This window comes from Sorex araneus, chromosome 3 (assembly GCF_027595985.1).
Source record: "Sorex araneus isolate mSorAra2 chromosome 3, mSorAra2.pri, whole genome shotgun sequence".
NCBI lineage: Eukaryota > Metazoa > Chordata > Mammalia > Eulipotyphla > Soricidae > Sorex > Sorex araneus.
Genome location: NC_073304.1, coordinates 169,767,337 through 169,790,243, shown reverse-complemented (window position 1 = coordinate 169,790,243; position 22,907 = coordinate 169,767,337). Strand labels below are relative to the sequence as shown.

General features: G+C 50.7%; 1 protein-coding gene across 1 annotated transcript; it reads right to left on the bottom strand.

Annotated features, from left to right (window-relative positions):
• Positions 1-1,085: 1,085 nt before the first annotated feature.
• PAFAH1B2 (platelet activating factor acetylhydrolase 1b catalytic subunit 2) lies at positions 1,086-22,112 on the bottom strand. Its single transcript, XM_055131884.1, has 6 exons — positions 21,925-22,112; positions 15,391-15,478; positions 11,763-11,852; positions 10,659-10,775; positions 7,618-7,740; positions 1,086-4,317 (listed from the first exon to the last, which is right to left on the bottom strand). Exons 2-6 carry the CDS (start codon positions 15,469-15,471, stop codon positions 4,039-4,041), a joined length of 690 nt encoding a protein of 229 aa, XP_054987859.1. The 5' UTR covers positions 15,472-15,478; positions 21,925-22,112; the 3' UTR covers positions 1,086-4,038.
• Positions 22,113-22,907: the final 795 nt, after the last annotated feature.

Here is a 22,907-nt window from a genome sequence, read left to right as displayed (position 1 = left end):
GCTGTGCTATCGCTCCGGCCCCTCAGGGAGACTTTTAACTCTTCATGGGAACCAACAAAAATTCTTGCTCCATAAACTGGTCTAGCTTAAATCCTTTTTGGGGGGTTGGGGCTGAGGGTGCCACAACCAGCGATGCTCATTACTCCTGGCTCTGTGCTCAGGGGTTCCTCCTGGTGGTGCACTTAGGTAGCGAATATATATTAGGTGGGGAGGATAGTAGATAAGAAATATCATTGGGTTTTTCACTCCAGATGGCACAGATAAAGAGAATTAAGTCCAAGGAATATGAAACACTCAAGCTTGAGCCAACAGTGGGAAAATTATTTCCAAGCCTGAGAAAAGGCGGCTGGAGACAGTCCAGCAGGCAGGGCGCTTACCCTGCTGCAGATGACCTGGGCCTGGTCCCCGGCATCCCATTCGATTCCTTGAGCACAGCCAGGAGTTATTCTGAGCACCAATGGGTGTGGCCCAACAGCCAAAAATTAAAAAAAAAAAAAAATTTTCTAGCCGTCTATAGTGTAAAGAACAAAAAAAAAATGAAAATCAGGATTAAAATTAGGCAAATAACTGGGCTAAAGGATGAGTTTAATGGTTCGAGAATTTAAAATAAACTACCAGAGACTTGTCAAATTTTTTTTTTTTTTTTGCTTTTTGGGTCACACCTGACAATGCACAGGGGTTACTCCTGGCTCTACACTCAGGAATTACTCCTGCAATGCTCAGGGGACCATATGGAATGCTGGGAATCAAACCCGGATCGGCCTCGTGCAAGGCAAACGCCCTACCCGCTGTGCTATCGCTCCAGCCCCAGAGACTTGTCAAATCTTAAACTTTTCCTTTCACAAGTTTCTCATTTTATCTACTTTGGACACTTTTTTTTTTTTTTAATCTGCTCACCCCTACCATCCTACGGCCCCGAGGAGGAAAGTGATGAAGATTAGCCTGGTACACACAGTACCACAGAAAAGCAGTAGGATGATTCAAGTATCCAACTGGCCTGACAAGGGATGGGGGGGAACTTTTTTTTTTTATAATCTTTGGAATTCCAACTATGATAAAGGAGACAAAAACATAGCACGTTTGAGTGAAATGTTTACATTTATATTGAAATATGCACTAAAACAGAATGAGTCCTACAAGTCAATGAAACTTTGCCAAAGCAGAATCACAAACGTCCTCTGGGGAGGTCCAGTTAACTAGCAGCAGTGGTCCCCACGCAGAGCCCCGGGAGAAGCCACCCCACAATCCCTCCTTCCAGAAACCCCGCTCGCTTCTCCCACATGCACCCACACGGATTCAGGAGCCGGGTCCTGCTCCTCACCACATACACGTTTAGTCTCTTCTTCACTGCAATAAATATAAAATTTGCAATGTTCATACACCAACCACAGCACAGACAATACCTCAGGCTTTAGCATACAACTGTAAACAGTGACTAGGTTCAAGAAAAATAAAAAGTTGGAATTTGTTTTTAACAGAGAGAATTTAAGAGCAGGGCATGAGCTATGCAAGATTTGTTGCCTTTTTTTTTTTTTTTTTTTGAGGGGGAATGTGGGGGCCAGGGGGTGGATCGGAGTTTAAGGTTCTTGACATCTGGGTCAGGTGCAGCAGTGGCCCTAAACAGTCCAAATGTGCTTCAGGCGGTAGTCAGAGTACTCCTGAGCACTGAAGTCTAGACTATGTGGTAGCCACCACATCTCTAGAACACCTGACAGTCCAGCTTCAAGCTTCTGCTGACCCAAGGATGCCTCAGCTTGGCAGCATGGCTGCCATCTGCTGTGGGAAAAAGAAAAACAAAACGGGTGGGCAGAAGAATCCGCTCCTGCTGGAAGAGAAACTGTTAACTCCCTCTGCTAGCTGCCTGCAACGCTGGCCCTGCACCACAACGGACGGGGGCATTTCACGGGGACGATGCATCACATGTATAGCGACCTGTCTACGAAGAGGGACAGAAATCCAAAGAGGGGGGCGAAGAGTAAGTTTTGGTGATGGCCATCAAGAAAGAGATTCATGGGTTATTTTTTTTTGCCTCAAGCGGTGCAAACAAAATGAAACAAAACGAAGCTGGAAAGAAATGCAAGCGGACTCAGTCTCTGCACATCAGCAACGGGGCAGACTTTATTGAAGAGGCTAGAGGTCCAAAGGCTACCAGTGGGGTAGCTCTATCCATGACACCGAAGTTTCTGCACGTAAGCACAGGAGCCGGAGGACAGCTGGTGAGGGGTTATTGAATGCTCAGCCAAAGGACGTGGAAAGCGCATGCTGCAGGAGTGACCTTAGGGGCTGATTCGGACCAAACTCCCACCCGCTAACAAACAAAACATCTGGGCAGGAAACTGTCTTTTCACACACACACACAGTTCTGGCTTCATTAATTCTCCTTCCTAGAACTATGCTTCAGCTAAGAGGGGCGGGGTGGGGTGTGGAATCGGTCTTGAAAGTCAAGAACCGGGCTACTAAAAATATAAAAGGAATTTTAATATCGTAAACAAGTTTAGTAAACACTGTATTTTCTGTTGCTAATGAAGACATGATACATTCAGAAGAGGATGTATTTAAGACCAAAAAAAAAAAAATTCCTAGGAAGAGCTTGAAAGGAGAAAAGAGCAGCCCCGAGTTCTAGCCTTCGGAAGAAGGGGCTCCTGGCAGGCAGGAGGCCCCCGCCAGCAAGCAGAACAGGAGACTAACACCTTAGGAAAGGAACGTGAACGTTCAGCAGAACCTCTGTGAGGCACATCTGGATGTGTATACTTCACACCACCTGGTCCAGCCCAAAATGTGTGTGGAGATCCAGTTTGTCCATGTTCCGTCGTTTACTAAACTGTCAGTTCCCGAACTCCAGTCAGCCATGCGGAAAGCGTACTCTCGAAAGAAATCCTCCGCAAAGATACATGAAGGAGAAACCCTGAACGTTACACTAAACCGAGTTCTTTGTTTTACAATAGTGGTGGGAAAATGTAAAATGACTGTTCCGAAGAGCAGCTCTTCGTGGTTCCCTGTGAAAAAAGGCCAAAATTTTCTGGACTGATAATAATTTAGAAACTAGGCCAATTGAAAAGAAAAAAAATATATATATATATATATACCTTAAGTATATATACCTAAAGATACTTTAAAACTTGAAATAACGCTCGGGCTTACGGAGTAGGAGACGAGAGTTCTGGGAGATTGTTCCCCGTGGGCCCCTTGGCTCCCAAACAGGAACTGTGACAGGGATGAGGGGCAGAACAACAAACAAGAACTCGGTAGATGGGCGCACTGCACAGACTCGAGAGCACAGAACACCAAGCAACAGTGAGCTACACAGCAGTACAGGCTCCGAGGGGAACCGGCCCGGGACTCGGACTTCCAGAGTGCCCAGGTGAAAGATGGGTTAAAAAATCTGTGATGGCAACGAAGACCACCACCCCCCAAAAGGGAAGGGGGACAGCGAGGAAAGGCTGTGCGCCCAGGTCAGCAGCACGGACACAATGCCCTCCGGGGTCCCCCGCCTGGGGAGAGACTTTACCACCCAGACGGCGAGGGAAAGACCGAGAGCAGAATAGCCGGAACTCCAGCACTCCCGCATCCAGGCTGACGCTGTGTGCCAGTACATACAAGTAAAGCGAGATAAAAAAAAAAGGCTAAATCGTGAACCTTAAAAACTGGAAAGAAACGCTGGGTTTAAAGCCAAGTAGGTGTGATTCTGACGATCATACATGACATACTCCACAGAAAGAAGGGCCAAGAGAAGAATCTTCGCTCTGCTCAGCACTCAGGCTGGATGCTGTCCTAGTGGGAACCGAACGTGTCACACGTGTTACTCGCGAGTCCCTTTCTGGTTTCAACTGAATTCAAACAATCTTCCTTGGCAACTTTTTCTCCCGTGTCAAACCAACCTTCCATATATGTACAAGCTTAGATCCCTCCTCCCCTCCCAACACTAGATATGGGAACATCCGGAACATTCTACAATGCAAAGTGCCTTAAGAAAGAGAAGGATTCTGTAGTGCCAGTGACAGAACTGATCGGAGGAAGCTAGCACTCTGCCCGGGCCGGTCAGGCGATGATGGTTTGTTTCTCCTCGGGAGTTTCCTCCAACAGCTGCATGATGAGTTCATGGAGTGGTTTGCAGATCTTGGCGTAGCCCCCGCCTGTGAGATGCAGGAAATCGAACATGTCGTGGCAGGAGATGGCACCGTCCGAGTGCACGAAGCCCCCATCGGTATCCAGGAGCTGGACGTTGGCAAGCTTCGGCAGAGAAACCTTGAGGAGCTGGTTCACCCTGGCATTCTTTTGCCTCAAGGGGTTCGGCTTCTCCCCTCGAGGTAACAAACCCTGGGTGGAGCAGAGAAGAGGTAAGAAGAGGTTAAAAAGCAAAAACAAAAATAAAAACAAACAAACAAACAAACAAAAAAACCAACCAAAACACCAAACCACAAAAAAACACCACTTGGTTTTGCAGTGATTTTTTATTTATGAGCTCAAGGCATTTCTGGGACACTTGCTACATCCGGTGCTTATTACACCTTTTGAATGCGGAGGCCCCCCTCCCCGCCCTTAGGGTGGGGTTAGTGCCGATTCTCTGAGAATGCCTTCCCGGTATCTTCCTGCTGTCCCTTAACTGCTGCCATTTTTCAGGGTCTCAGCTCTGTCCGGCTCCCGCATCTTCCCTGACTGCCTGAACTGCATGCTGAACACCAGTAAGAACCAGAGAGGTGAACATTCCGGGGTCTCCAATGTGTGGTCTTGCCCCAAACTTCTAATGTTTTAATGTTCTAGTGACCTTGTTCCCGTCTCCTGTCCCACACAGCACGTCTATCATTCAATCACTTAGCTCTGGCATCATTAGTCCTGTTCCAGATCTTTCTTTTCAATTTTTTGGCTTTTTGGGTCACAATGCTCAGGGGGTACTCCTGGTGGTGCACAGGGGACCCATACAGGATGCCGGGGATCGAACCCGGGCCAGCCATGTGTGAGGTAAAGTCCCTCTCCGCTGCACTACCGCGCCGGCCCCTCTCTATCATTCTTCATTGTGATTGTAGACCCGTGACACGATTAGCAAACTTATCACCTCAATGAACGCAAGCTGCAGGACTTCCCACCCCAAGGGCTGGTCTTCCTTCAAGCCCTCCTCCACACCAGACGCCCATCTACTTTTGAATTTGCACAAGGACAATCTGTTCTGCTATACACACGAGAGAGTGGGGACAAATGCTGTTTTAATGAATCAGAGCCACATCAAATCTGGTATGGCAAAACACAGATGGATTCTAATTTTGTTCTTTACTTTCTCGATGTGGTAACTCTCAGAAAAACCAGAGGCCTGGCCTCTAGTAAACAAAGCCTGCTCTGTCCCGGCAATCACCTCGCCTCCCTTCAACCGGCCCAATGAACAGTCCTGTCACTGCAGGCTGTGGCTAATGATACCACCCAAGTTAGCTGTGCTTGCAAAGCCCTTGCCCCCATCCTTGCTCGGACAGGGCCTTGTTTCCTAGGAGGAGTTTCTATGGGTATCTTAACACTGGCCTCCCACCAGGCCAACTCTGGTTTGGTCCCCAGCACTGCAATTGGTACCGTGAGCACAGAGCCAGGAGTGATTCCTGAGCATTTCCTCAATGTGACCCAAAGTTGTCTCCCCCCAACACACCAACAAATGAGGGCTTTTTCAGGCTTAACTTTTCCAGCAAATGTCGGGGCCTTGGCCAATTTGCTGTGACTGTAAGGTTCCAAGAGAGAACCAGAAATCTGCCACACTGCTGCTTGGGCCAACTCTATCTATCCTTATCAGGTGCCTCCAGTATTTCACAAATGAGCTCAATCTCAAACCCTAGTTTATAGGTCTTAAAAAAAAAGTCTGGGTACAGGGGATGGAGCAACAGTACAGCAGGTAGTACTTTGCTTTGTACACGGCTGACCCAGCTTCAATCCCCAGCATCCCATATGGTCCCCTGGGCACTGCCAGGACTAACCTGGGTTCAATTCCTCGCACCCCCATACAGTCCCCCATGTCCTGCCAGTAGTGATTCCTGAGCACAGAACCAGAAATAAGCCCCAAGCACAGCTAGGTGTGGTCAAAAAGTAAAAAAAAAAAAAAATTAGTTGAAACAAATTATTTATAAAGAATTTATATAGCAACTTCATATAATAATCAACTATAAAGTACTAGATACCAAAGATCAAAGGGAGAGTAATCCCAATATAGCCCTCTGTGGAGCCAGGGATTAGGGTCAAGGCCTCACACATGAATTCCAAGCGTCTTACCACTCAGCTGCACTCCTAAAGCTTTATAATCTTTTCTGGAGTAAGGCAGGATGCAAAGAAATACATAAATAGGATGAAATTAAAAAGGCTGAGTCTTGGCATCTAAGAATCAAATCCAAACACAAGGGCTGGAGAGTGGTCTCCAGGGGCTAAGGCCTTGCTTTATACCCACGACACGAGCAGTGAGTCCTGAGTACTGCTGGGAGAGGCCCCAAACAAACAAAAACAACAACCAACACAAACTTGTGCCTTGTCTCTATGCAGCATGTTGGCAGTGCGTGAACACAGCGACCCCTCACTACTTATTAAATAAATGGTCCTCCTGTGCATATGGTGGAGTCCCACTTAAGAGTCTCACACATGCGAAGCATGAAGTATGTGCTTTACCACTGAGCTACATACTTTACCCCCAAGAACTGAATCCTTACCAGATTTCACAACATTTCACAGCAATTGGGCAAAACCTATATATACAGGGCCAACTCTTAAACTCAAATGAAACACTCAGGGACTAGAGAGATAATGCAGTAAGTGCAGTGCTTTGCCTTGCATGCAGCCAGCCTGGGTTCCAACCCTGGCAACCCAGCATCCCCGAGACCCACCAGGAGGGATCCCTGAACACAGAGCCAGGAGTAAGCTGGCTCCCTCCACCAAAGAAACAAAAAACCACCTCTGAGACCAGAAAGACTTCATGCTTTTAAACTCAATAAAGAGTACTTTCTGGGGTTGAAGACACAGTACAGCAGGTCAAGCTCTTGCTCCGCATGTGGCCAACCTGGGTTCGATTCTGCGGTCTCAGGGAGTCTAGTAAGCTGATCACTTTTAACAGCAGAAACAGAGCAACAGAACAACAGATCCAAGCCAGCTCCAAACCCAAGTCTAATAAAATGAGACTCAGGACTAGGATATAACCTGAGGAAAAGCCTAAAATTAATAGTAGGGCCGGAGAGATAGTGCTACCGGTAGGGTGCTTGCCTTGTATGCAGTGAACCTGGCCCCTGCATCCCAAATGGTCCCCCAGGCACCGCCAGGGACAATTCCTGAGTGCAGAGCCAGGATTATGCCCAGAGCACTGCTGGGTGTGTCCCAGCAAACCAGAAGTAAATAAATAGGAATAATAATAGCAAGGCTACCTAAATCTAGAAAGATGATTTCCCCTTCCAAACAAGGATGGCGAGATAAAAGAGCACCCCACAGCTAGCGTAGGAAATGCTGAGACTGCTCAGACAATGGGATATGGGTCGGATGAGCCAAGAGCTTCCAAGAACCATGTTTCCATCCAAAGGCTGAGTCTTTCAATAACTCAGTTTTTGGAGACTCCTCACCTGACCTTCTGACAGGGGCTGTCAGGTCTGCCCCCTTGAGACTACCTACCAACACGATGATTTTGGCCTGCGGTTGCCTTGTGTTGATGAGCTGCACGATGGCCTCGATCCCACCGGCTACTTCCTCTGCAGTGTTTTCATGGTTGTTTGTGCCTACCCAGACGACAATGACCTACGATTGAGGGGAAAGAGATCAAGACCCAACCAATAATGGGGTGTCCAACAATTACATGGAAATCCCACTTTAAAAAATCAAGGATGGGGGCTGGAGTGATAGCAGACTGAGTAGGGTGTTTGCCTTGCACGCAGCCGACCCGGGTTTGATTCCCAGCATCCCATAGGGTCCCCTGAGTACTGCCAGGAGTAGTTCCTGAGTGCATGAGCCAGGAGAAACCCCTGTGCATTGCTGGGTGTGACCCAAAAAGCAAAAATAAATAAATAACATTTAAAAAATCAAGGATGAACACCTCAAATTGCATGACCAAACTTCAACTGCGCAGTAACCTGATTTATGCCTTCACACTTATCAGGCCAAATATTATAATAAATAGATTAACAGTTCAGTAGGAAGGTTCAACCTGGGAAAACTAGATAATTCTTTCTTTATTTTTTCTTTTTGGGTCACACCCAGCGATGCTCAGGAATTACTCCTGGCGGTGCCTGGGGGACCATATGGGATGCTGGGTATCAAACCAGGTTGGCTGCATGCAAGGCAAACGCCCTACCCGCTGTGCTGTCACTCCAGCCCCGGAAAACTAGACAATTCTTTCATCGTGGTGGACCTAGAAGTGAATCCTTCGTATTCAGAAATTAAACACAAGTGATAATAAAAGGGCAAGAGAGATGGCTTAAGGGACAGAGCTTTATATGCAGGAGTGCACATCTAATCCTCAGTACTGAATGATCCCCTAAACATCACCAGGGGCAAATCCCAAGCACGAGTCATAGTCATGGGGCACTGTCCCAAGAGGCACCCCCCATCCCTAGAAGAAAAAAAGGTAATAAAACAAGCTAGAAAAATACTATATATTGGGGCTGGAGCAATAGCATAGCGGGGAAGGCATTTGCCTTGCATACGGCGGACCCAGGTTTAATTCCCAGCATCCCATATAGTCCCCTGAGCACTGCCAGGAGCGATTCCTGAGTGCAGAGCCAGGAGTAACTCCTGTGCATCGCTGGGTATGACCCAAAAAGAAAAAAAAAAAAAAAAAAAAAAAAACAACCTATATAAAAAAATACTATAAAAATAAATATTGGGGCCGGAGTGATAGCACAGCGGGTAGGGCGTTTGCCTTGCACGCAGCCGACCCGGGTATGATCCCCGGCATCCCATATGGTCCCCTGAGCACGGCCAGGGGTAATTCCTGAGTGCAGAGCTAGGAGTAGCCCCTGAGCATCGGTGGGTGTAACCCAAAAAGAAAAAAGAAAAAAAAAAGTAAAATAAATAAAATCGCTGGGTGTGTCCCAACAAACCAAAAGTAAATAAAATGCCATTTTATTTACTATTTAGGTAAATAAAATACCCCAACATGTCAAGAGTTGTTTGGTTTTTTTTCCCCTTTTTGGGTCACACCCGGCGATGCTCAGGGGTTACTCCTGGCTCATGCACTCAGGAATTACTCCTGGCAGTGTTTAGGGAACCATATGGGATGCTGGGAATCGAACCCGGGTCGGCCGCGTGCAAGGCAAACACCCTACCCGCTGTGCTATTGCTCTAGCCCCCAACATGTCAAGAGTTTTTAAGGCCCAGAGGGGATAATACAGGGTGAAGGTGTTTCCCTTCCCTACCTCTGGTCTTGGGCAGAGCCCTCAGGGCACCAGAGTGCTCAGAGCACAGGCAGGAGAGACTCCTGAGCATGGGGCCAGGAGCAGCACTCGAGTGCTGTAAGGGATGGCCCAAAACCAAACTTTGTAAGTGAAATCTAAGAGAAACCGGGAGAAAATATTGGCTCTATGAATTGCCTATCTCCCAAGCCCAAATTTTCAGAGATTTTTTTTTTTTTTTGCGCTTTCTGGGTCACACCCAGCGATGCACAGGGGTTGCTCCTGGCTCTGCACTCAGGAATTACCCTGGCAGTGCTCAGGGGACCATATGAGATGCTGGGAATTGAACCCAGGTTGGCTGCGTGCGAGGCAAACGCCCTACCCGCTGTGCTATTGCTCCAGCCCCACTCTGAGATTAAAAATAATAATAATAAAAAAATTAGATTGTGAGCACCCCTTTAGGACATTTACAGTGCAATACGATACTGGGGGCATGTGTGTATATAGATGCATGTTCCCAGATGCTCCAGATTTTGTTAGGACAAACCTGGATGCCTTGACAACTCATTTGCTTAAGGGGTTAAACAAATAGACATGTGGGAAATGTGGCACCTCTAGGCAGTTTTCTGCCCTCACAGCCTCATGGCCACAGTGGACTACACCCCATCAGCGGACCGTCCCCCGTGAAGACGAGTCTGGAAGCTGCACTGCCACCCAGACGCAGCACACTGGCGGCTTGATCAAACCTATCTATTTGGAATGTCTGTAAGCAACAATAGTACCGTTTATTTTCAAAAAGGCAGGAAGCAAAAGAGTAATGGTGAAAAAAAGCTTTAAAGATGCATTTTTTCTTTGATTATAAAATTTTTAAAAATTTATTTATTTTTGGCTTTTTGGGTCACACCCAGTGATGCATAGGGGTCACTCCTGGCTCTGCATTCAGAAATTACTCCTGGCAGTACTTAGGGGACCATATGGGATGCTGGGGATCGAACCCAGGTCAGCTGCATGCAAGGTAAACGCCCTCCCCACTGTAGCCCCACTTTGATTATGAAGTACAGACAATCCTCCTTCTCAAAAATGTCTCAAGATTAATGGTATTCTTTAAGAATTAAGTTCAGGGTCAGAAAACAAAGTTCAGGGCCTGAAATACCATACAGAGGTTAAGGTTAAGGCCTTGTATGTGACCCACCGACTGGATCACCAGCACATACAGTCCTGAGCACCAACAGGAGTAACCTCTGACCTCTGTGCACTGAGGGAGGAGTAAGCCCTGAGCAACACCAGATATGGCCCTAAAACAAAACAAAACAAATTTAATCTCACCTTCGGTTTAATATTCTCCAGTTCGCCATTCTTTAGTCTCCACAAAACATGTCTTGTTGTGTCTCCCCCGATTCCAAAATTCAGTGCATGAAGCGGGGAAAAAAGCTCTCGCCATATCTAGAAAGAGAAAATTTGATTAAAGCTAAAATTAGTGGGAAATAAAAGCTATCACCTGTAATGGGTTGGTGAGGGACCCAAAATAAATTATTTTCTCTACTCAAATGTAACAAAGCAAATAGTGAAATACTTGCTATCTAAAAGGATTTGAAGATGACCCCAGTTACCTGTTTTGTTTTTTATCAAATCACCGTGAGATACAGTTACAAAGCTTCAAGACTGAATTTCAGTCATACAATGAGAACACCCATCCCTCCACCAGGGCACATTTCCCACCACCAGACACTGGTTTACGCCTTAAAGCAGCATCAGATCTCTGCTCAAAAACAAAACAAGCCAATCAACCTAGCAACCGTAATGAGGTCTCAACATTCATAGTGAACTTGTCAACTCCATAAATTCTCCCTTTATTCACTATTTAAAAAAATAAAGAGGGGGCTGGAGTGATAACCCAGTGGGTAGGGCGCTTGCCTTGCATGTGGTCAACCCAAGTCTAAATAATCCTCGGCACCCCCCAGCACTGCCAAGGGTAATTCTTTTTTTTTTTTTTTTTTTTTTTGGCTTTTTGGGTCACATTCGGTGATGCTCTGGGGTTACTCCTGGCTCTGCGCTCAGGAATCACTCCTGGGGACCATAAGGGATGCTGGGAATTGAACCCGGGTCCGCTGTGTGCAAGGCAAATGCCTTACCCGCTGTGCTACTGCTCCGGCCCCCAAGAGTAATTCTTGAGTGCAAAGCCAGGAGTAATCCCAGGGTGTTGTTGGGTGCCACCCCCCAAAGAACAACTGCACACTGGAGCCCCCCCTTACCTCATACTGCCCCAACAGCTGCACCATGAAGCCCCCCAGCAGTACCTCAGACTGCCCCATCAGTGGCACCACGGAACCCCCACCGTTACCTCAGACTGCCCCATCAGTGGCACCATGGAGCCCCCACCCCAGTCACCTCATACTGCACAGTCAGCGGTCCCGTGGAGCCCCCACCTACCTCATACTGCTGCATGAGCTGCACCATGGAGTCCCCCACAAACAAGACGTCAGGCTCTTTGTCTTTACAGTCCAGGACAAATCTGTTGTGCTGATTTGGGGGGAAAAAACAAAAACAAAACAAAAAACAATAAAAGCTTAACAGTCCTCTCCCTGTAATATTTTTTTGTTCGTTTAGAGGCATATCCGGCAGTGCTCAGGGGAACGTGTGAGGTACCAGGTTGGCCAGATGAAGACAAGTGCCCACCCACTGTGCTCTCTGGCCCCACCCAACCCCTGTGAGATCTCTTTGCCTAACCAGTGAAGGAGTGTGTGGTTGAACATTCTACCTGCTCTGGTTCCCAGCGTAGCCCTCTTTCCTGGGGCGAAGGGGAGGGCACAAGGGCTGTTACACAGTGCTCCGAGGGGGCCCCTGGCTCTGTGCGTGTGGGAGCCCACGGTGCTGAGGTCAAAGCTGCCTCCCGCGTGCGCTCAGCTCCTGGAGCCATCTCCGTGGCCAAGCCCTCAGGGTCTACAATCACACCCGCAAACGACTGCTACAACTTTGTTTCCACCCATAACATATTGATTAGTTGAGTGTGTTCAAGAAAATTGGGATTCTACTGAACCAGAACAGAAAAATACACTTTCATGGTTGTTTTGGGGGAGTTTCAGGAGTCGCTTGGCTGCACTGCAGCATCACGGCCAAACCAGAGGCTCTGAGATGCACAGCTTACATTCCAGCCCGCTGGGTCATGTCTCTGGTCCTGAAGATTTATCTTTTCCTCTTCCTGTTTTGGTTTGGGGCCACGCCCGGCGGGACTCAGGGGACCATGTGTTCCTGGGGATCACACCTGGGCCTCTGCATGTGAAACGCTGCAGCTGTAGGCTCTTCCTTATTTGTGGGGCCACGCCCAGCTGTGCTCAGGGCTCACTGCCCCAGCTCTGTGCTTAGGTATGTCCTGCCAGATTCGAGCCGGAGTCCAACACGCAAGGCACACACCTTAATCCGTGGACTAAGCATTGCTTTTTGGGTTACTCCTGGCTCTGCACTCAGGAATCACTCCTGGCGGTGCTCAGGGGACCATATGGGATGCTGGGAATCGAACCCGGGTCGACCGCGTGCAAGGCAAACGCCCTATCTGCTGTGCTATTGCTCCAGCCCCCCTCTATTTTTTGTTTTTGTGCCACAGAAGGCAGAGCTCAGGGATCACCCCTGGCATGCTCTAAGGACCATACGGGGTGCCAGGGATCAAACCCGGGGTGGCAATGTACAAGGCCCTGCTCCCAGTACTATTGCTCCAGCCCCAGACTTCAAAGAGTTTACCTTTTAATCTTGCATACTTGTTCTGTGCAAAAAAAAAAGTTTCAAAAATTACTCTTTGGGAGGAGCTGGGATTGAAACTGCATGCACTGTGTGCTGGAGGCCCCAAGTTTCTGCACTGCAGCTTCCTAAGTAGCACCAGGAGTGAACCCCCACTCCCCACCCTCCCCACACACAAGCACAGCCTGGAAGCTGCTCCTGGGCACAGCTGTATGTGATGTGAAAACCACGAAGAGCCATTACTATGGGGCCCAGGGGCAGCTCAGCGCCTGAAAAGGGCCCTCATGCGGTCACGGGTTCCAGACTCAGTGCCATCCACATACACAGAGGCCAGCCCGGGCAGCTCTGAGGCTGGGACACCAGCACAGTCAGCTATGTGAAAAATGTGAGACTCCTGGTACGCACTGTCAGTAATGATGTGCAAGGACTGTGGCCAGGAGTCTGGACCCTGGCAAGAAAACGCCAGAACCCACGTGAGCAGCACCTCACAGCAGATACGGCCTCGGAGCACCATGCCACGAGCAGCCAGAGCACATAGCTCCACGCCATTTCAACAGAGGGATGGAAAATAACAGAAAGAAAAAGGACAAAGAGAAATTGGTTATACAGGGGGGTTGGAGAAGGTGTTTGCCTGGCATGTCGTCGACCTAGGTCCAATCTCAGGTACCTCACAGGGTCCCCCTGAACCTGGAGGCATGATCCCTGAGCTCAGAGCCAGGCATAAGGCCTGAGCACTGCCGGGTGTGCCCCGCCCTGCCCCCAGGAGAGAAAAACATCAGATTCAGGCCAGGGGCTGGAGGCGGCTCTCTTGCGCCTCGATTCAGGACTGGTCGCTTCAGCCCGTGAGCCCTGGGTCTGCCGAGTCCTCTCTCTGAGCATGCCTGCTGATCAGCACCACACAGTCCCAGACAGTCCCACAGGCATCGCCAGAAGGGGTCCCCAAGCACACGGAGGGGGGGTACCCCGTTCATGTTAAATAGCCATAGAGAACAGGTGGGGGGTTGTGAGCGGGTGTCGAGAAGAGGCATGCCCACCAGAGTTCAGGGCTCACTCCTGGCTCTGCACTCAGGGATCAAGCTGAGTGGGGTCAGTGACCCTACGGGTGCCAGGGATCAAACCTGGGTTGGCTGTGAGCAAGCAAGTGCCTTACCCACTATGCTCTCTCTCCGGCCCTCGAAAATTTCCTTAGAAAGCACGATGGGGGCCAGAATGATAGTATAGCAGGTAGGGCGTTTGCCTTGCATGTGGCCAACCTGGGTTCAACCCCTGGCATTCCATCTGGTCCCCCATGCACTGCCAGGAGTAATTCCTGAGTGCCGAGCCAGGAGTAACCTCTTAGCATTGCTGGGTGTGACCCAAAAAGAAAAAAAAAAAAAAAAAAAAAGAAAGCACGAAGGGTGACAAATATGACAGCCAAATGCTATTAAATAGAAACAGTGCATATAAAAGGCACATGGGCATGTGGAAACACAGGCGAGCGGACAGAGCGGGCAGATGTGACCACCGCTCCTGACGGGCAAGGTGAGTGGAAGGGCGGAAGTCTCAACATCTCCTTAACATGTAGTTTTGAAATTACTTCAAAATTTAGAAAACCTGAAAGAAAACCTGTGGGCCGCCCGGACCACAGATCCAGAACTGCCTGGGCCTTGTGGCCGCACCTCCTGAAACAACAAAAAGCTGAAAAATAAATTCCTAGTCCAGGACTTAGCAACCCTGCGATCAGGTACAACAACGTTCACGTAAGTTTATTTTCTAGATCTACTGATCTTAATGCTGCATCTTTGTTACCTAATCTGAATCCTTAATACAAGCTAATTGGTGATGGGGGTGGGGGGAGAAACACCGTGGGCCCAGGCTCAGAGATAAAGCGCTGTCTTGCCTGGGTGAAGCTGCAGATTTGATTACACACCACACTAAAAACAACAAAAAGACCTCTATGGCCTTATGGTCTGAGAATGATAAAGGCAACGTCCACACTTTCCAGGTATTTCTTAGTTCCAACACTGGACTGGTTACAGGGTGTGACTTTTTTTTGTGTGTGCGGGGGGGAGTCATACCCAGCAATGCTCAGGGCTTACTCATGGCTCTGCACTCAGGAATGCATCCCCTGGCGGTGCTCAGGGGACCGTATAGGATGCTGGGAATTGTACCCGGTTTGGACGAGTGCAAGGTAAGCGCCCTACCCGCTGTGCTATCGCTCCAGCCCCCAACGTTTGATTTTTATTTGTTGTAACAAATTACGGCTGACCATTGAAATCCTTCCCCTGCCGAGTAAGGCAAACCCTGAAGTGACTCATCTTGGTGAATAAACATGTGCACTTCCTACCTGAGACATCCACCTGTCATCCCCTTGAATATCTTCGGCCGCATGTGGAATAGCTGCTGGGTTGGTGTCTCCTTGGCTCATTCTACACCTGAGGGGGGAAATGTATGTTCTGGTTCATTCATTATTCATCACCATTTGCTTAAGCATTACAGCATTACAGCAGGTCAGGTTTTAAACAACATTTTTTTTTTTTTTGCTTTTGGGTCATATCCATTGATGCTCAGGGGTTACTCCTGTCTCTGTATTCAGGAATTACTCCTGGCGGTGCATGGGGGACCGTATGGGATACTGGGATCAAACCCAGGTTAGCTTCATGCAAGGCAAACGCCCTAGCCCTACAGATGTAAACCGCTTTACTATCGCTCCAGCCCCCTCAAATAACAATTTAAATAACAAGGGTCCTTCTGCCTAGAAACTAAACAACTGGCTTTATTTTCAGCAGAGCACCGTTCCAGGACCTGATTACTATATTCAGCTTCACTGAACTTCCGGTAGGATCTGAATACTCATCTAGGAAGAGTGCACGGCACTCCCTAAGCCTGCTCCGAGGATACACTCTGCATTTATATTAATAGCACAAAGTTAAATGCCATTGTCAGTACTAAATGGAACTAGGAATTAAGACACTCAAGAGTCCAATGACATCAACTTTAAGGCCTTTTGGGCTATTTAGAGTTACAGCCCCTACAGCAGTGATTAGAATCCACCGGTTACAAAATACCATGACAAAGGTAAAAGGAATGCGGCAAAAGGAAAGAAAAACCCAACAGTGCTCAGTGATCACTCCTGGAAGGTTTGGGGACCATGTGTGGTGCCAGGGATGGAATCTGGGTAGGCCATGAGCAAGGCAAACGTCCAACCCCACTGTACTATCACTTGCGCCCTGCTACGCCTGTTTTCTAACTGAAAAATATCCACAGCCCAGGTACATGTTGTTTTGGGGCCATGCCTATGGCTCAGGGCTCTCCTGGTGACGCATTCACGTGGCCCACCCATATTCAATCCCTGGCACTGTACATGTTTTGCAGAGCCTGCCAGGCATACCAAGCTGAGAACAGCTAGGTACGCCCCCTTCCCATTTTTCTGAAGAAAAAAAATAGGGTAGGTTTTTCCCTTTTGGGCGGAGCGATAGCACAGCGGTTGGGCATTCGCCTTTTACGAGGCCAACCCGAGTTCGATTCCTCCGCCCCTCTCGGAGAGCCTGGCAAGCTACCGAGAGTATAGAGCCCTCGCAGCAGAGCCTGGCAAGCTACCCATGCGTATTGGATATGCCAAAAACAGTAACAATTAGTCTCTCAATGAGAGACATTACTGGTGCCCGCTCGAACAAATCGATGAGCAACGGGATGACAGTGACAGTGACTGTCAGATTATACTTTTCCCTTTTGTTCAGGGGGGGATGAAACTCAGGCTTTCTGGATGCAAAGTAGGCACTAGCCATTAGCTATCTTCCTGGTCCCCTTCAGTGGGGACTGAATCAGTGTTCCCCAAAGTAGGGACATCAGAAAGGCGGGGAGGAGGAGGGAGAAGAGCCTCAGGTACACTGTGAGACACTGTTTCTTCTCCTAACAAGGTGCATTTGGGGCCTGAGAGCGGTAGTAGGGTGCTTGCCTCGCACATGGTCAAGCGGGTTCCATCCCCGGCATCCCACAGTGTCCCCCCAGCACCTCCAGGAGTGATCCCTGTGGGCAGAGCCAGGAGTAAGCTGAGCACTGCAGGGTGTGACCCCAAAATAACAACAACGGAAGGTACATTTGGTGGGCTGGAGAGATGACAGCCTGTACGTCTTATGTCTGTGTATGTGAGCGTGCTTACCTTGCAGGGGCTGACCCTGGTCCCACCCACCAGACCAGAAGGGGTCCCTGAGAACGGACAGGAGTAAGCCTTGAGGGGTGTGACCCAAAACAGTAACAAGAGGGGCTGGAGAGATAGCACAGCAGGTAGGGCGTTTGCCTTGCACGCGGCCGACCCGGGTTCAAATCCCAGCATCCCATATGGTCCCCTGAGCACGGCCAGGGGTAATTCCTGAGTGCAAAGCCAGGAGTAACCCCTGTGCATTGCCAGGTGTGACCCAAAAAGCAAAAAAAAAAAAAAAAAAAAAAAACAGTAACAAGAAAAGGTAAGACTGGGAGCAGGGCCCTGGGTGATCTTGGGGGAAAGGGACAGGGAGGCCAAATCAGTGTGGGACCTCTGCCCTCCATATAAACTAGACAATCTTTTTAGACCAGGGCTGCTTAAACTCCCACTCACCATCTCTTTTGGCCTGAGATGCCAGAAATACCTCGGGTTCATTATGCAGCTGATTTTGAATAATTTTGGCAGTTGTGCCTTTAGAAACCTTGTACTGAGGCCAAATTTTTTTTTTTTTACCACTCCCACATTCAGATACCATCTGGGGTTGTGACCTGATTTAAGAAGCTAGGCGTGGGGGTTAGAGCAATAGTACAGTGGGTAGGGCATTTGCCTTGCACACTGCCAAAGAGATTCAATCCCCGGCATCCCATATGGTCCCCCAAGCACTGTCACACCTGGCGATGCACAGGGGTTACTCCTGGCTCTGCACTCAGGAATTACCCCTGGCCGTGCTCAGGGGACCATATGGGATGCTGGGTTTTGAACCCGGTTGGCCGCGTGCAAGGCAAACGCCCTACCCGCTGTGCTATCTCTCCAGCCCCTGTCAGGGATAATTCTTAAGTGCAGAGTCAGGAGTAACCTCTGAGTATTGCCAGTGTGGCCCAAAAAGCCAACCCCCACCGCCCTCGCAAAAAAAGGGTGGCAGCTAAGCATTAGATCTATGATTCAGTTTATAGACGTGGATTTTCAGAGAGACCCCCCCCCCAACAGATGAACTACTGAAATAATCACTGCAATTGGGAATTTAAAAATCAACCAAAGAGGGGCTGGAGCAATAGTACAGCGGGTAGGTTGTTTGCCTTGCACGTGGCCGACCCGGGTTTGATTTCCAAGTCCCCTGAGCACCGCCAAGGGTAATTCCTGAGTGCACAGCCAGGAGTAACCCCTGTGCATCACCAGGTGTGACCCCCCCCCAAAAAAAAATCAACCAAAGAATAACATTACTATAAAGGGGCTAGGGATGTAGCTCAATAGTAGAGAACTTGCCCATTAAGTATGAAGCCCAGGCACAATCTCTGGTACTACAAAAATAAATAATTTATCAGAGAGTGTTAGGTGCTCTACTAATTATTTATTTTGGTTTTAGGGCCACATCCAACAGTGCTCAGGGATTACACTTGAACAAGAGTGTTCAGGTTTTACATTGAAGATACTGACATCTGCACAGCAAGTAGGGCGTTTGCCTTGCACGTGGCCAATCCAGGTTTGATTCCCAGCATCCTGTATGGTTCCCCGAGCACCGCCAGGAGTTAATTCCTGAGTGCAGAGCCAGGAGTAACCACTGTGCATCGCCAGGTGTGACCCAAAAAGAAAAAAAAAAAAAGATAACAACATCAAACAGGGAAGATCCTCATGAAGTCCACTGATTTAGAAGTTCTATTACTGCTACCCAAATTTCCTTTTCTGGGGGGAGGGAGGGCCCACACCCAGCATTGATGAGGATCAAAGCCATGTCTGTCACTAGCTTAAAGCACGCAGCTTTCACCCTGGCCTTACTAGGGCCCAGATTTAACAGTGTTCTGATACTTTCATTTGCTCCTAAATTTCTCCACAAGGGGCTGGAGCGATAGCACAGTGGGTAGGTCAAATGTTTGTCTTGCACTTGCAACTGGCCGACCAGGGTTCAATTCCCAGCATCCCATATGGTTCCCTGAGCATTGCCAGGAGTAACTCCTGTGCATTGCCGGGTGTGACCCAAGAAGCAAAAACAAAAAGGTCAATTTCTTCACAGGCAAAAGGAACAAGTTATATAAATAAGCTTGAGGAACAGAATGTGTCCCCTTCCGGAGACTACCGGGCAGGTGGGACTTGGAGAAGGGTGGATCCCAGCGGGTTTATTTTCCTCTAATGTGGATACAAGGTCAGCCTTCCTGCTCTACAAGGGCAGAGCCTCAGAACACAAAATTTGTTTCTTTGTGCACTCAAGACACTTGGATTTTGTATTATTTGGTCAAATCAAAACCTGACAATACAAAGTAGCTTTCACGGTCAGTCTCACTGAGGACTCGCAACACTTTTGAACAGTAGGTAAAAGAAATGAGCCCTCCGGGTGGCCTGTCCATCCTACAAAGGGAGAGGGGAGGGAGGAAGGGCAGGGGAGAGTTTCATGGGCTGCACAGGAGAGGGGAAAAGGGGGGAGGGCCTCTGCGTAGCAGGGTTGGGTGGGGAGAGATAAACCCTTTCAATCTCCTCTTTCACAACCAGGCTGGAAATGAACAACCTCAGGAACTGTGCCTTTAGCTGGGTCAAATCATCTGAGAGTTAGAGAAACTATTTTTTAATTGCGGGGGTGGGGGATGGGGGGGGGCAGTGCACGCCCTAGCATGCTCAGGGCTTGAAACTATTATATTCTTTACAATAAAAATAAATAAATCAAACATATTTTTTAAAATCAATAAATTAGGAGTCATCCAGGGAGCTACCCATTGGTCAGCAATATATACCTTGGGATTCCTTCTTTTTTTTGGGGGGGAGGGTCACACCTGCCCATGCACAGGGGTTACTCCTGGCTCTGCACTCAGGAGACCGTATGGGATGCTGGGACTCGAACCCGGGTGGGCCGCGTACAAGGCAAACGCCCTCCCCGCTGTGCTATGGCCCCAGCCCCGGGATTCCTTCTGTAGTCAGACAGCAATACTGGAATGGCAGTATCTGGAGTGGGAAGGGCTGGCCCTCACGCATCACCAGGCTGAGATACTAAACCCCAGCGGGCACATGGGGCCAGGCAGGATTGCCACAGCCGGCTGCCCCCCCCAGCACTGCCTGGGCACTCCCCTGCCAAGAAGACCACCAGCAATTATGTATCAGTAAGAAAAAAAACTAAAATGAAAACAAAGCAAGGGGGAGGCAGACTTCCATAGCCTCTTACTAATCTATTAATCACCCACCTCTCCTCATGCGGCCACTAATTTCTAGCTTTAAAAATAAAACAGAAAGGGGGCTGGAGCGATAGCACAGCGGGTAGGGCGTTTGCCTTGCATGCGGCCAACCCGGGTTCGATTCCCAGCATCTCGTATGGTCCCCTGAGCATGGCCAGGGGTAATTCCTGAGTGCAGAGCCAGGAGTGACCCCTGAGCATCGCTGGGTGTGACCCAAAAAGCAAAATAGTAATAATAATAATAATAATAAAATATAAAAAAATAAAACAGAAAACTGGGCTGGACTGATAGCACAGCGAGTAGTTTGCCTTGCACGCGGCCAACCCGGGTTCGATCCCCACCATCCCATTGGGTCCCCCAAGCAAGCCGGGAGATTCTTGAGGGCAGCGTCAGTCAGTAGTAACCCCTGAGCATCACTGGGTGTGACCCCCCCCCAAAAAACCACCCCCCACACAAAAATACCCTGCAGCTAGAGAACGGAGACCAAAGGGCTAAATGTGTGCTTGTGCATGTGGCAGGCCCGGTTCCAACCCGGGGACCACTGGGGCTGACTCCCAAGACCCAGCTGGCTGTGCCCCACCGCCTCCCGGGGACCCCCAACCCAGACGGACTCCGGTGGAAAAACCCAACAGCTGAATGACTCTGCTCCGGGGGCAGCTCTGCGGGGCGGGTGCTCGGGAGGCCGGCGCGTGAGCGCGGGGCAGAGCATCTCCCGGTTCCCCACCCGCCTCTCCCGCCCGGGCCAGCACCAGAACCTCCAGATGCTTCGGCGAGCGCGGCGGGCGGCGTCTGCTCGGATGCCAGCTCCGACCACCCTGCATAAACCCTCACTCCGCGCCGGCGGCCGCTCGACTCTCCCCGGGAAAGGCAGGGAGGAGGAGAGCGGCAGCCGGTGGGCGAAGATCTGCAATGTTCCCAGCCGGCCCTAAATTAAAAAATCCTCCCCTCCGTTTTTTCCTTTTATTTTTTATTTTTTGCTTTTTTTTGTGGGGGGTGGTGCAGGGGGAGCTCTTGGCCGGCGCTGGCCTCGGCGGTGCTGCCGTGCCCGATCCCGCTGCTCGGCGCATCCATAATTTATTATCCCAGGCCCGAGCCAAGAAGAAATTAAAGCGGCGCGAGGGCTGGCTCCTCCCCCGCTCCCCCCGAAGGAGGCAACCTTTATGTCAGCACAATGCGCCCGGAGGAGGCTCCAAAGGCACCCGGGCATCCCCCGGGGCGCTCGCGGCGCCCCCCGGGCCCCCCGGCCGGGCCCTGCACCTGGCCCGGCTGCAGGCGGGGCCCCTTTCTGCGCGGGCCCGCGGCTCAGGGATGGCCCGGGAGCGCCCGGCCGGGCCCCCGAGGCCACGAGGCCGGGCGCCCGCTGGCCTCGGCCCCGGCGTGCGGCCCCACGGGCGCGGGTCCCCGCCGCGCTCCCGGGATGCAGGCCGCGGGGGGCCGGCGCGGTGGGGGAGGGGAGGCGGCGGCCGCTCCCACCCGGCCCCGCCCGCGCGGCGCCCCGCCGGCCGCGACGCGACGCACTCACTCGGGCGGAGGGTCCGTGCGGGCCCCGGGCGGCTGCGGCGTCGGCGAGAGGCGCGTGTGTCGCTCGCTCCGTCCCTGCGGCCCCCGCTCCGGCGCGTCCCTCCCGGGCCCCGGCGGCAGCAGCGGCGGCGGCAGCAGCAGCAGCAGCAGCAGCACCAGCAGCAGCAGCAGCGCCCCCACTTCCGGTGCTCCGCCACTCAGGCGCAGCCCCCCCCGGAAGTCCCGCCCCCGCCCGGCCCCCGGCGCGGCGCGCGGCTCCCTCGGCCCGGCTCCCCGCGGCCGCCTGCAGGTGGCGCCCGCGCGGGCCGCCCGCTTTGTTCTCGGGTCCGGCCGCCTGCCCCGGAGCCATGGCGCATCGGGGAGGGCGCCGGCCTGGCTCTCTGGGAACCCGGGTTCGATCCCCGGCCCCGCTCGGAGTGATGCCCGAGTGCAGCTCCCGTAGTGTAACCCTCCCGCACCGTGAGCATCGCCGGGTGTGACCCAAAACAGAATAAAAATAATAAAAGGACCCGCACGCAGAGCGACTCTTGGAAAGACGGGCTGGGAGCGCGGGGGAGCCGCGAGCCCAGGATTTCTGGGCGTTCCTGGGCGTTCCCGGGTGTCCCGGGCTGGGCCAAGGCTGAGAGCCTAAACTGTTAGGAATACCGAAACAAGTAACATGCTCCGTCTGGGATTCTTCCGCTCCCCGGCGCTGTCCGGTATCAGGTGCAGCAGGAGGCACTTGAGCGAAGCCACTGCGCTTGGCCACGTGGCCTGGGAGACGGGCAGACGGTGCACCGTGCACCGGGGCTCGATTTAGTTTTGTTTGGGGGCCACCAACCGCAGCGCTCAGCGTCTGGCGGGACTCGGGACTAGATGTGGGATTGAACTCGAGTTGGCTGCCTGCAAGGCAAGCTAGCGTCTTACCCGCTAACACGATCGCTTTGGCCCCTGGTTTCTAGTTTTTAAAAGTGTTTTTTGTTGGGGTCAGGGAGCTAGTTCATT

Excerpts from the sequence above, each read along its gene's own strand:
- PAFAH1B2 (XM_055131884.1), bottom strand. The coding sequence starts at position 15,471 with ATGAGCCAAGGAGACACCAACCCAGCAGCTATTCCACATGCGGCCGAA. Across the intron at positions 10,776-11,762 it reads AGCTCATGCAGCAGTATGAG|ATATGGCGAGAGCTTTTTTC; the intron begins GTAGGTGGGGGC and ends TTCTCTTTCTAG. Across the intron at positions 4,318-7,617 it reads AGGCCAAAATCATCGTGTTG|GGTTTGTTACCTCGAGGGGA; the intron begins GTAGGTAGTCTC and ends TGCTCCACCCAG.